Source organism: Castor canadensis, chromosome 15, assembly GCF_047511655.1.
Source record: "Castor canadensis chromosome 15, mCasCan1.hap1v2, whole genome shotgun sequence".
NCBI classification, from domain to species: domain Eukaryota; kingdom Metazoa; phylum Chordata; class Mammalia; order Rodentia; family Castoridae; genus Castor; species Castor canadensis.
Window position 1 is genome coordinate 94,791,067 of NC_133400.1, and position 14,262 is coordinate 94,805,328.

The following is a 14,262-nucleotide window of genomic DNA, read 5'->3' on the forward strand; positions in this document are numbered from 1 at the left end:
CTCCAGAAGAAATAGAAAACTAGAATAGTCCAAAACCTTTAATGAATTAAATTAGTATTATGTGTCTTTCATAATAAACCTACAGGTCACAAAGTCTAAATAAACCCTAAGCAGAACAAATACAAAGAAATAAGCATCAGGTGCATCATGATCAAATTGTTGAAATGAAAGATAAAGAGGAAATCTTTGAAAGCACCCAGAGAAAAGGGACAGCTATATACAAGGGACAAAGTGGACCATGGTTGATTCCTTTTCAGAGACAATGGAGGCCAGAATAAAATGGGACAAGCTTTTAAAATGTTGAAGGAAAAAGCTATCAACCCAGAATACTACCTCCAGCAAAAAGTATCATTTAAGGCCGAAGATTTAATGATCATGTTTGAGGCCAGCCCAGGGAAAATGTTAGCAGGAACCCGTCTCAACAAATATGCATTGGCATATTTGCATATATGCAAATATAATATATATATATATGCATATAATAGAGAATCATGGTCCAGGACAGCCTTTGCGAAAACATGAGACCCTATCTGAAAAATAACTAAAGCACAAAAGGTCTGGTGGCATGGTTCAAGTGGTAGAGCGCCTGCCTAGCAAGTGCAAGGACCTGAGTGCAAACTCTAGTACTGCCGAATTTAAATAAATAAGTAAAGTGGAAGACCCAGTAAAGACATTTTATTGCAAACATAATTAGACTACAAGAATTCTAAAGGAAAGTCTTTACAACCCTAGATCAAAATTTAGATCTATAGAAATGAACAAAGAACATCAAAAATGGCAAATAGAAAAAAAAATGCTTTTAAATATTTTCTTAATTTTCAAAAAGACACTTTGCTGGTAAACAACATATTATTCCACTGCTTTATGAGGTTTATGGTGTGCATATATATGTAACACATATATATGACAACTGCTGTGGTTTGATTATGGCTTGTTCCCAACGTGAGGTATTAAGAGGGTGGAAATTTCACCCAACTTTGGTGCTTCAAGGTGGGGCCTGTGGGAGGTGACTAGGATTTGAGGTCATCAGGGAGAGACCAGAACAGACTCATGTGCCGCACCTGTCTCTTGATACGGGATGCCCTCCAGCAAGAAGGCCACCACCAAGTGCAGCCTCTCAACTGTGTGCTAACTTGAGTCTCTTTTCTTAAAACTTACCAAGTATGTGGTATTGTTATCAGCAGCAGAAAATAGACTAACGAGACCTAACGGAGTTATGGGAAAGAGTAGATGAGTTAAATCGAAATATGAAAAAAGTTTTGATTAATCCCAAATAAATCAGGAAGGGAAAAATGGTGAAAAAATCTCAGCCAAACAGGAGGCCTAAACCAAGCCATCTCAACATCAATTACTCAGTGTGTAATGTACTGTGATTGTGGACTCTATCACTTCATTTTTCCTAAAATTAATTGCTTTATTCTTTCCATTAGATTAGGGCTTAATTTGTAACTAATTGTAAGTGCCCCCATACCTTACATTGGGCTCCAACTACAATTCTCTGCCTGGCTCATCACATCAGTTAATCCATCGGTTCCAGTTTTTAATTATTTTACTTTTGCACAGGACACATCTCCCCAAACTTCTTGTCTCTTTTCATGCGAAGAAGCTCAATTTGTGCACATTTCAGCCTATCTTTACCTACACACACACACACACCAATGCAATAAACATACACACACACACTCTACCCCAGAAAAAGTGAAGATCTTTTTTTCTGTTCACAGTTATATTTTTTATTGCAGTAGAAGAGAAATACAGGTACACTTTTATATTCAAATATATTGCATTTCACCCATATTTTGTGATCCTGGTTGTGATTTCATAATTTTTATGTAAATTTGTTTGTTCTTGGTTACAAAAGCATATGAATTATAATTTATGGAAAACAACATGCTAAGGTAAATCACCATTTTATATCATGTTATTATAATTTTTATCAATTTTAAATTTTCCATTTTAATTTTTGTTGTATTTTATTTATTAAGAGTAATTATATAATTAATAATTATATAATTTTGTCTTTTTTCATTGTGTTTAAGGTTTTTAAGTTTGTGGTATGCTCCTAAAATGTCATTTCTAACACTTAATGCATACTGACTAATAATTACCTCAATTATCTTTACTTATTTAAATTTTTCCATTAAGTTTTTTATTCGGATGTATTCCTTGTACATGGAGGATTCATTGTAATAATTCCAAATAGGCTTCTATTGTACATTGGTTAGATCATCCCTACTGTCTCTCCCCCTTTGGCCCCCTGCCTGCCTCACTTAAAATTATTGCAAGAGGTTCCTTTGCTCCATTTAGTTCAAGTATATGAAGCTGGTCAACCATATTCCCTCACCTTAACCTTCTTCGTTCACCCCGCGCACACGCTGTAGAAAAAGTGAAATATGTTGCCTGGTTTGTGAGAGTGAGGAAGAAAATGGAAAGATGTGGCCATGGCCTGATGATGTCATTTCTTCCTCCTCTTTGGGGTGACTATGTTCATGGACATACATGTTCTGTCCACTACCAGGGTAGAGAGTTCACTCCTCGCGTGTCAGTACCAGGAAGCCCATGTCACGGTCCATTTTAGACACATTCAGTAGGAAAATTGTATTGTGGTAAAGGGGAACTTGCTGGTCTCCTTGAAGATTGTGGAATCAGAAGCTCCATCTATCACAATCAGTGTCCATCTACTAATGTGACTTAAACTGGTGACATGAAAATGAAACTGTCTTAGGTGACAAAGAATGGGAGCTCACTAGTTAGTCAACTAATGAACAATCTCCATTTCTCATGTTCTAGAATAAAACTAATCTCTTTCATATTTCTCTGTTTATTGCTTTTGTTTTGGTTTCTTTTTTGCTGATCAAAAGATTTTAAAGTTGAATATAATATCACTAATAATTTCCTCTACTGCTTCAATTGTGCTCCATGCTTGGTTTGTTCGATTTGCACTTTAGTAGTCAGCCTTTTGGAATTGCTTATTGTTCAGAATGTAAAGTATTTATCAAATTTGTTATTTTCCCATATTAACATCTGTTATGGGTTTAATTGTATCTACCAAAAGACAGTATGTGAAAGTCATACCGGTGCCTCACAATTAGCTTTATTTGGAACTAGGGTCTTTGTAGATTGAACCAAATTAAGATGAGGTCCTTGTGATGGGCAGTATAACTGATATCTTTTCAGAAAGGGGAAATTTGGAGACAGCAGACACAAATGGAGGCAAGACAATGTAAAGGTGGTCATGTGACCATGGTGTCAAAGATTGATGGGACACATCCCCAAGCTAAGAAATGCCAAGGATTACCGGGGATCACCAACAGCTTGGAGAGGCAAGGAAGGACCATCCCCGAGAGCTGTCAGGGAGCATGGCCCTGTTGACACCTTGAGTTCATTTTCAGACTTCCAGCCTCAGAACAAGGTGATACATTTCTGTTATTTAAAGCCACCCACTTTGTGGCACTTTGTTATGACAGCCCCAGGAATCTAATACGTCTAATTTCCACCGCAACATTTAAAAATAGCATTTTGCTTCCTAATTTTAAAAACTTTTGTCTGATCTATCATATCTTCAAAGTCATTAGTTTGGCTCTGTTTCTGCCTGGATTTGTGTCTTGTTCTATCAGTCTCTTTTTCTGTTTCGGCCACTGCTCTTTTTTCTTGAAGATATATTCTTTGAAAAGAAGTTCAGCCACACGTTCATCTCTTCTCTCCTTCTTTGCTCCCCTCCCACCTCTTTACTTCACCCTCCCTCCATTCATTGTTTTTTTGTTTCCATCTTTTTCGTCACTTTCTTGTGTTTAAGAGTGTTGTTGTTTAAAGTTTTGATCAGAGTGAAAAGGATTAGAGAGGGTTCCAGTTGAACAAAACTTCCACACAGTTAGAAACGTTGATTAGAGATCAAAGCAATAACTCTGGAGTTAATGGATTTTCTATATTAACTTCCTCATTCTTTATCTTCCTCAGAAACACGTTCTTCATATGGTACTTATTAAATTCTGCTTTGTTCTACTGTGATTTGTATGTATATCCTTTTCTTCCCGAGGTCTATAGCATTGAGAAAGCTTTGCGAAACTCTTGGTGAGGTTGCCTGCTTGAAGAGGGAATGTCGCAAGTGTTGTCAACCACATGGATGCCTGGAGGCTCCAAAGATGGGGCCAGCTGTTGCGGGACAAGTCATTTCCTTAGTAATTCATTCATCGTGAGTGTTTTCAGGTGGCTAGGTACAAGCATTTTGGTTGAGACATTGTGTACTTTTTTTTTTTTGTAAGCAGCTCCATTTATTTGAGTAAATAGCTTGTAAATAAATCACTGATAAAATTACAAAATTAAATACATTTTCAAAAGCTTGCCAGTATACATAAAATTCACAAACATAGTTCTTTTAAAAAATAAAATATGTTCAAAGCACCCTTGATAGAAAATGCCTGGTCCCTGTCCTCAGACAGGGCCACCTGGAGACATCTTACAGTAGTCAGGACTTCTAGAAAGGCATCAGGGGCCTCCTGGAAGAAAGATAAAACTTTTACTCTCAACTTTTACCCTGCCCACGTTCCATGTGAATTTTAATCCTTCTCCAAAGAGCTGGTATATAACTGAGGGGACAGTTTAGGTGCTGAGGCCTGTCCAAGCATGGAGATCAAGGTCAGTCACACTTAGAGCCAGAAGGCCCACAAGTTCCCACCATGAAGTACTGAGAGAAGCCAGAACTGCAACCACACTTGCAAACCAGAAAATGCTGCTCTATCAAGTGTCTTGAGAGAAGATGAGGGCTTTTCATCTCTACACTTTGCTCAACACTCAGCTCCTGACTCTGATCCAACACCACCCAGGCACAGCAGGGGCTAGAAACCACTTCTTAGGAGGAGGATGTCCAATCTGCTACTTTCCTTTTTATCTGCTTTCACACAGAGAGAATGATGCACAGTATTTGGTTGAAAGCAGCGTCAGTTGTCTCACTGGGCTTCCCTTTTCCATTGCAAAACACCACCAGATAGCATGGGTATTTCTCTAGAAGTCAGGTTAGTTCTTCAAATTAAGGGTTCATCAAACTTTAAGAGACCACAAATGGGGTAACAAGCCCACGGCCTGGCAAAGCATCCCAACCAATGAAATAATATAAAGTCCATAAACAAAGCCCTTGACCCAACTCAACTTTTTTGTAGTGTAGCTCATTAAAATAACGGATGCACTGGATCCTTTCAGTTTGGTGTCAAAAGTGAATGTTGATGGTCAACAGCACTTCCATGAAGAAGACTAATGGCCTCTCCAAAACACCTGCTGTGACCACTTGTTACAGGATGACACACGTGTATTCCATCAATGTGAAATAAAACTCACATCTACATTTTAACTTAGCTGTGGATAGATATATACAAGTACAAGAAATTTGACATCTGAGTCAAATGTACAACTTAAGAAAAAAGTATTACCAAACTGGTTGTAAGAAAACCATCTTCCCTGTATAGTAAGGTCCTAAACATCTGAATCCTTGCAGAAAACACTGCCTGGCCTGGCCCATCCTTGGATGTCTACCTGCTTTTACAATCCTTGGTTGGGCTGTGGTCAGAGTCGTGATATCTTTGCTATTAAAATATTACAACAAAAAGGAACACTCTTGAATAAGAGACATTGTGTACTTGGTACATAATACATAACCATGTTTTTACCCATCTCAGGTCAGATTGTAAAGGAGAATGTATCCTTGACTTTGGTGTGGTATAAAAGGCTAAGAAGTGTGACTTCTCCTCATCATGCATTGAGAAAGGGCATACCAGGAATGGGGGATGGCAGAACTAGGGGCTCCAAGGTGTAGCTCATTTATAAGCCAGATGCAAGGTGGGGATGTATGAAAGAAGTGAGAGCCAGCATTCAGAGTGCAATGCTCCAGTGTTGCTCCCTTCTGCCCAAGGTTTCCCCACACTGATGTCCAAGGTCTAACTATAAGAAAGCACAGCTGGGCAACATCTGGGACGGGGAAAGACAAAGCAGCCGAATCTGCAGCTGGCCAGTGAGGGCCCACCTGGCGCACTTTGAAGGCAGAGCTAACATGAAGCTGAGGTAGGCAGGGAGACTGTCTTGAATCGGATCTTTTGGACAAATATGAAGACTTACAAACCAAGCATTCATGAGGCATGTCTACGTATACATCCTTATCTCTTCCCTGGGACATTCAAGTGCCTCAGTTTACCTTTGCATCTCTGGCTAGGGCCTCAGGCTCTACAGGAGTGTAAGTTCCTAGAGGAACAGCACTCTAAATGATAGCTGGCATGGTACTTTTTCCTAATTGCTTTGTAAAACTGTGCTGGACATTGTCTAAAATTCCTCATGAGTTCATGCAAAGCAAATAAAGTAATTTTGAATAATTCTTTGGCATATTTGAAAAGAAAAAAAAAGAGCAACATACAAAATAACCCCCAAAATGCTCAATCACGGGCATCTAATTTTCTTCCCTGAGGTTATGCAGGCTCCTTATGTTCTGTGAGGCTGTCTGCCCAGGCCCACTTCATGGTGAATGTGAATAAATACAAGTTCCCAGGGTTCCAACCAATCCAGTTGTCCATGTTGATGCAGTGCCTGCTGCAGGCCTGTGCCAGGCTGGGGGCGTCTCCCCTTAGCTTCTGTTGGTATGGTTGTAGATGGATCACCTCTGTCCACTTTCTTGATGGGATAAGCTGGTAGGAAGTCCTCCCACACCACAGGCAATGCCTGGCTGATGAGTGATACAAAGGTTGACTGTCCTGCCTGGAGTGATGACAGTTCTGTGTCCTGATGCCGTAGAACCAATTGTTCCAGTCTTTGGATGGGGTGCAGCGGTCTGCTCTTTCTCCTTCTCCATCATGTATCCTTTTTCTTCCAGGCTTTTTTTGCAAGAGCAGGCCATTGGTAAGGCACATGCCTCCAAGTCTCTGGATTGGCCCTGCTTCTTGGGAACCCAACCTAAAACATCACCCCACTCCACTGACACAACAGTGAGAGTGGTGAGGACTCAGGCACCGGACCCTCTTCCTTAACTGGGATTTGGCAATTCCTTGAGTGTCCATTGTCTCATGATTTTTGTCCAACCCAGTTCTCAAAGGATAAAGTTTGATCTCATGGTTTAGTCTCTGGTGGCTGAGAAGACTTGCCCTGCTGTTATGGGGACTTTCTGAAATTAATATATCCTCCTGTGGACAATGTAAGTGTCACCATCCCTAGTTTTATTTCCTTTTGCTGAGTGTGCACACTAACTAGTAACAAGGTCCCGCATTTCGTACAATTTTTGAACACTGTAGTGAGGTTTTCTCAACACACCAGAGTCCATTTAGGAATGCACAGGGCTCCATGTACATTTGTTTGTTTTACCATTTTGAAGGAATGAGAGCAATTTAAAAATTTTCTTTTATGAAACTTGTCTACTTTTGGATTTTATTTATTTATATTATAATAATTATTATTATTGGTTCTGGGGTTTGAACTCAGGGCCTCATGCTTGCTGGGCAGGCATTCTACCATGTGAGCCATTCTGTCATCCCTACTTTGTGATTTGTGTATGTGTGTGTAGAGCAAGGAATTGAACCCAAGACCTCATGCATGCTAGGCAAGTGCTCTACCACTGAGTTGTATCCCTTGCCCACTACTTTATGCGGTTTTCTTTGGTGGTTGAACTGGGGATTGAACCAGGGTCTTGTGTGTGCTATGCAGGCATTCTACCACTTGAGCCACACCCCCAGCCCCACTTCATGAATTTTGGGTGGCAAATTTGAACTGAACTTCTCCTTTCTTTTCCGCTTCAAAAGCTTATGTGTCATTTGTCTCAGCCATTAGTTGATATGAATTTTGGGAATGACAATTTTAACAATAGCTTAATTATACCAGATGTTAATCAATCATAATTGACAAAGGAAATATACTGCAAAAACATGGATAATTTTTGCCTATTACTTTGTGTTTTCCATGTTGCCATTAGCCCAAGTGATTAAGAAAATTATCCAAATTATCAGAAATAATTGCATTATTGATAACTGTATGTTGATTTGGGGGAACATATACAACTGAACACTTGGACAATTTGCCCAAGATAAATTCCACAACTTGTTTTTCTGTTTTTTTTCTTTTTTGTTGTTTTTATTTTTACACAACTTGTTTTTCCCTGAAAGCATCTTTGACTCACAGTTAAATTCTCAGTACTTCCCTCAGTGGTACAGAACAATTAATTAGTAGTGCTGTGGGTATGTCTTGTTTCTTTTCTTTCTTTTTCTAGTGCAGTTGGTCTTAGGAAATAGGATGGCTTGTTACTTCCAGAGGGAGACAGTAGCAAAATCAGGAGCTGTAGGTAGAATTCTCCGAACTTAATCACATTCTCTGAATGTAATTTAGTTAATTCCATAATGATGCAAAAAAAAAAGTGTGCCACAACAATATTCATGATGTTGTGAGTGCATAGACTAGTTTCATTTAAAGGTCTCTAGCTCCTTTCTAAATAACAAATAAGCCCAAACTTTCTGTGTCAGATGGTTATTCACATCTGTTCTTTCTTTAACTCAATAGCCTGCCTGAGCTGTATCTTATAATGTGGTAAGACAAAAATGAAACAGAAGCAAAACCTAAGTTGGCAGGTATAGTTCTGTATGAAAATTGCAGCTTAGAAAGATTCTGCCACCACAGGGCTGAATGCCAGCCTCCCCACAGGATTTATGATTTAAGTACCAGGACAGCTCCGACCACAGTAGTGCACAATCAACTCTTCCCAGTGAGTTTGGAAAAGGTATATATATATATATAAAAAAAAAGGCAAAATGGGACATAGAGAGGAGAGCACTGAATGAACCAATTCTACATTCATCTGATAAGGAGTGAAATAATCAACCCTTATAGCAACAAGACTTGAGAAATAAGGGTGCAGCTCTAAGATGCCCTCTGCAAGGGGAGCAATTTCTATGAGCTTTGTATTTCCTTCCTGTTAGCTATCTCATGAATAAATAATCCCTTCCTGCCTGCCACAGATACCTTTAGCAGACTCTCATTTGGCACATTCCTTTACAACTCTTCTACTCCAACCAGATTTTCTGAAATCTAGAGCCTAGTGGCAATTAAGTAATTAATTTTTCACTTATTAGCATTGGCTTGGAACTCACTGAAACTGGGAAAAAAAATAGAGGTCCTGGAAGATAGATAAATAGTGAGGACAAATTACCCATCAGTAGACAATAAAGTAAGTTATGGAAATAAGTACTCGAATACTAACTGGCATGATGACTAATTAATTCTTTAATTAGATATATGTAGCTGTCCTTGTGTGGAACCCAACACACTGTTTTCAGGACTGGTCTTGGCAAAACTGTAGAGCAGCAGAGATTGCTTGCAATGGTGTGTTTTAGTGTCTCTTCAACAGGATTGCTCCTTACTGCTTGCCTGCAGGTGGCCAGGACCCTGGCTGGGGAGCCCCTCTTCCTCCTGCCCTCTTTCTTCTTGGTCTGAACTGTGACCAGATTCTTTGACCTTCATTTCATAGAGGCTGACTTCTTCCATAATTTAAACCATACTGTTGTGTTAATAAGTGCTGCTGCTTGTATACCCCCTTCCAAGTAATAGTCATGGTTTTCCAAATAACTGACCATAGTTCAAAAATGTGACTCTATCTCAGATGGAAATTTTAGAGCTTTGGGCATAGCTTTTGAAGCCCACATCCCTGTGAGTCTATTCAATTCACTCCAACAAACATCTATTAGACATTTTTTATGCCTGCTTTGATGCACATTTGACCCTGGTTTCTGTCCTCATAAACACACATAAATCTAGCAGGATTGTCACTAAGTCAAGCCTTCCAAGAGGCTGATCACGAGAGCACTTGGATGAGATGAGAGAGACAGGCTATCTGCCTTGTTCCAGGATAGGGCTGCACTTTGAGAAACAATATACTGTTTTTTTTATGTCAGTCAACCCACTGGGAGAATTAGAGATAAGCCAGCTGCCAGTAAGACACACCTATAATTACTAACTCCAAGGAGAACAGGTGGATAAATAAGTGTGTAATTCTAGAGGTGAGAAAGAATCTTTCCAACCAAGAGATTAGGGATGGCTTCCTGGGAGAAGTGTATTTGTTCTGGGACTTGACTGGGTAAAAGAAAAAAAAAAGAATGAGGATCTTGCTATGGGTCTTGCTGTGTTGCCTAGTCTGGTCTCAAACTTCTGGGTGCAAGGGGTCCTCCTGCCTCAGCTTTCTGATAGCTGACACTACATGTGTGCACTACTATACTTAGCTCCACTGGGTAACATTTGATGTGTGGCTGTGACTCAGGTTGGGGGTATGAAGGTGGGGGAGATGACAAGAAGAAGGATGATGTCAACAAAACATAGCACAGTAGGTGGGTACTGTCATAACAATGGAGAATCCTGCAGTTGCAGGTCAGTTCATAAAAGAGGAGAATATGAAGTAGAGAAGGAGGTTTTGTGCCAGGGCTCAGGGAATCTTCAGTATTAAATTAAGTTCTTTAGTTTGTGGACTGAGAACTATTGCTGCCCTTGAAGGAGAGTGATCTGGCCACCATGGCAGAAGGCCTGATTTTGGGCAGTAGCGTGTGACTGGAGGGGAGGAGATGCAGGAGAGGAATGTTGTAGGTAGATGTTATTGAAACTTGGTAACAGGTATGAGAAAGGGATGCTACCATCAGAAGTAAAACTGGGAATGAGGTGTCATGAGTTTCCAGGAGATGGTAGACAATTCAGATAAAGATGCCTGCTAGACTATTGGAAAAGCCATCTAAAGCTAAGAGCACACACATCCTCCTCTGTATTTTGTAGTGACACAAAGGCCTGAAATGAAGGACTGTCACCTAAAAATCTAACTATACAATCAATGTGTTTAATGCAAAATATCAGCCTTCTTTGGAAGCACATCAGTTGTAACATCATATGTAAATAACCATGATCCATGTTGTTTATTGAAAAGGGAATATATATATATATTCCCTTTATATATATATATATATATATATATATATATAATTTACTTATATATTTTGACATCATCCTGCACTAAGTCGACTCAATATCACGTATTGCTTGGAAGGTGCAATGCCTCTTTGCTAAGCAAAATGAACCCTGGGCTTTGTGTTTAGGGGATTAGGATTTGAATCATGGTTTTCCTACATTTTATTTTTCTAAGGTCTTTTTGCCTACCACATGAAGGGTTGGATGAGATCACCAGGACTCTCTGAATCAGCTGTTGGTCTGTTTATCACCTGTGACCACCAGTGTCTACCAGATTTGAATACAGTCTTGATTAAATGACCAGCCAACGGACACACACCAGCTTGTAGTACCGAACGTTAAGCTCCAGGAATTTGGAGTTCATGTTTTTCAAACACATTGTGCCAGTAGCCCACCTCTCCCTCTCACATTTCCCCACTGAAAAGGTAGATCTCTATGAGAAATGCTGACAACTCTCTAAGTTGTCACTACTGTCAAATCAATGCTATATAAAAAGATGAGCAAGGCTCGGCCTTGGTCCTCAAGGAGCTTACATACACTGCAGTAAGGACAAAAAGCAGAAGATTGAGTATGATGAGGGAAAAAGTGGAAGGAACACAGTAAGGGAGAGGAGAGATTTTTCTAGAATTGATATAAAGGATAATTGTGGAGGTGTGTGGACAAGAGAAGGCAAGCAGGAACTCCAGGGGAACCAGTGTAGGGGCAGTGGTGGGGGGATAAGGCTGGACTGCAGGTTGGAGTAGCTGTGGGGGTCCTCCAATCTCAAGATGAGAAGTGGGACTTGCATTTACACACAATGTAGTGAGGACAGTTGTCTAATTTTAAGAGGAGTGGTTGCAACTGTGCCTCAGTGGGGACACCATCTAGGGGGTCTTTAGAAGACGCAGTCAGGAGGAAGTGCATTTGTAGGAATGGGAAGGTAGATGATCAGATTTTGGGTGATAGACTTCAGAGGACTGGGAGGAAGAGGATGTGTGAAGGCCAAGGAAGATGTGGAGTTACAGGTGACTTCAGCCTTGATAACTAGGAAAGTGTGGCAGTTATTAGAAGCCGGTGGATATTAAAAGTCAGGAGAAGCAACTTGCTTAGTTTGGGGTTTGTGGAGTTTGGGGTGTCAAAGGGCGGTTAGGTGAGGTTATTCAGAGGACAGCTGGAGATGTGAGGGCCTCCCCAAACAGTGAGGACTAGGGACACAGATTTGGTATCAGTCATGCAAAGGTGACATGGATACTGTGGGAGCAGATAACCCAACAAGGGGAAAAAATACACGAAGGGGTGGAAGAGAAAAGCAGGTTGGAATTGTAGAGCAATGGGGGTTAGGGAGTGGGGGAGAAGATTACGTGCCAGGAGCCCCTCACCAGTGTGAGGAAGGGCTGGACACTTAGGACAGAGTTTGATAATCATAGATGACATTGAAGGATCATGTGGAATTTAGAGATGAGGTGATCCAACTCCATCCCCTTTCCACAGATGGGGAAAACAAGTCCAGACAGAAAGCACTGAGGAGTTCAAGGTCATATGCTAGTCTAGATTCATTAAAAACTTCCAGCCTCGTCCTAACCTCAGGCTTATGCTGTCTTTTCTTCTCCCCCTCTGAAAGTACTCGTTTTACAAAAAAAAAAGAGCCCTCAAAGACCCAGAGCACTTTAAGTTTTAACAAGCAGGTTAAGACGGGGCTCCAGGAGGTATTTTTTTTTTCCTAACCCCAGGGGAGACAAGGCTTTGGAGCTGGGCAGGAAGGTCCCCCCTGGATCGGGAGCGCCCCGGCCACCCCGGCTCGCCCCACCCGCACACTGGCCGCTGGAGGGACCGCCGCGGGCCCGATGTCCCCCTCCCCCGGGCGCGCCCCCGGGCGCGCGCGCTGCACCGGCACGACCGCGCGCCCCAGCGTCAGCGCGCTCCCGCGCCCCTCCCCCCCCCCGCCGCGCGCCCCGCCCCCGCGCGCCCCCTTGCTGTCACGTGCGCGCGCAGCGGCGCTCCCGCCGGGCAGGGCGGCCGCCGAGCAGCGAGCCTTGGCCGTGACCGAGGCGGCCGCAGCTTCAGGCGGCCGCGGCAGAGCGGGCCGGGGCCCGCGTGGGGGCGCGCGCAGCGGGCGCGAGGCCGCCGTGGCCGCCGTGGCGGGGCCGCGCTGAGGAGGCGCCGAGGGGAGGAGGAGAAATCCCTGCGCGCCCGCCGCCGCCGCCGCTGCCGCCGCCGCCGCCGCCGCCCGGCCTCCCGCGCCCGCGCCCGCCGCCTCCTCCTCCTCGGTGCGGTTCCACTGGGCTCGAGGAGCGGCCGCCGAGACCTCCGCCTGCGAACAAAGAGGAGGCCGGCAGGGCGGGGGCGTCTGCGGCGAGCATGGCGGACCGCAGCCTGGAAGGCATGGCTCTGCCCCTGGAGGTGAGGGCCCGCCTGGCCGAGCTGGAGCTGGAGCTGTCGGAAGGTAACAGGCCCCCGCCCCGCTCCTCCTGCCCGGTCCAGACGCCCGTCCCCTGCGCTCCGGCCGCGGGGCCGGGCCGCGCTGTCACCCCTGGGGAGGGCTCGGGCCGCCGAGGGGAGCGGGTGGACGCACGGGGGGACACGCGGGGCCGGGGGGTGAGGGGGACGGCGGTGGTCCGGCCGGGCCGCGGCGTGGTCCCCGGGGCCGGGGCGGGCGAGTGCGTTCCCGGTCCCCGGCCCGGTGCGTGTGCGCCGCCCGCGGCCCCCGCCCTCCCGGCTGTGCTGCTGTGGTGGTGCCACGATCCCCCCGCGCGCTGCGGCGGGGCCTGGGGCGCAGCGTTAGGACGCAAGATGGAGCAACCTTTAGGGCCGGCGAGGAACGGCCTTCCCGGGGATGTGCGCTCTGCCCTAATGGAGAGCCGCTGCGTCCTTGATGCAGCAGCGCGCTGCGCTGCTACCGACCACGTTCGATTGTTGGGGGCGGCCTGATAAAGCCTGCTGGCCTTATTTTAATGCGAAACTTGTCAGTGGACTTTCAGATTTGATCCCTGCGATGTGTCAGGCATCCTGACGTTCACACAGTCCTGTCATAGCTGCAGGAAGATAGTAGTACTATTGTTCGTGCGTGTTGTGTGTGATACGAAGGTTGGGTAGAATCGGAAAACCTCCTCCCTTCAGGCCAGGTTTTATGCCTCATTCCCGTCGTATCATATTTGGGATTTGTGACAGATTTGCTTCAGTGATTTCATGGAGTGTTATAGACGGTTTCTTATTTGCTGTTAATGGTGGAGATCATGTGCTCAACTGTCATAAGTTTAGCTCGGGTTTTGCTAGGTCTTTTTTTTTTTTTTTTAAAACAAAACACTAACCTTCCCAAATGTT

At 43.6% G+C, this 14,262-nt stretch overlaps 1 protein-coding gene across 4 annotated transcripts in view; it reads left to right on the top strand.

Annotated features, from left to right (window-relative positions):
* The first annotated feature begins 13,152 nt into the window (after positions 1 to 13,152).
* Positions 13,153 to 14,262, top strand: part of Dip2c (disco interacting protein 2 homolog C) — a 386,747-nt gene continuing 385,637 nt past the window's right edge. For all 4 annotated transcript variants that reach the window (XM_020160915.2, XM_020160916.2, XM_020160917.2 and 1 more), the window contains exon 1: positions 13,153 to 13,384. In XM_020160915.2, the coding sequence (XP_020016504.1) occupies positions 13,300 to 13,384 (85 nt within the window). In that variant the 5' untranslated portion in view covers positions 13,153 to 13,299. The remainder of the gene's footprint in view (positions 13,385 to 14,262) is intronic.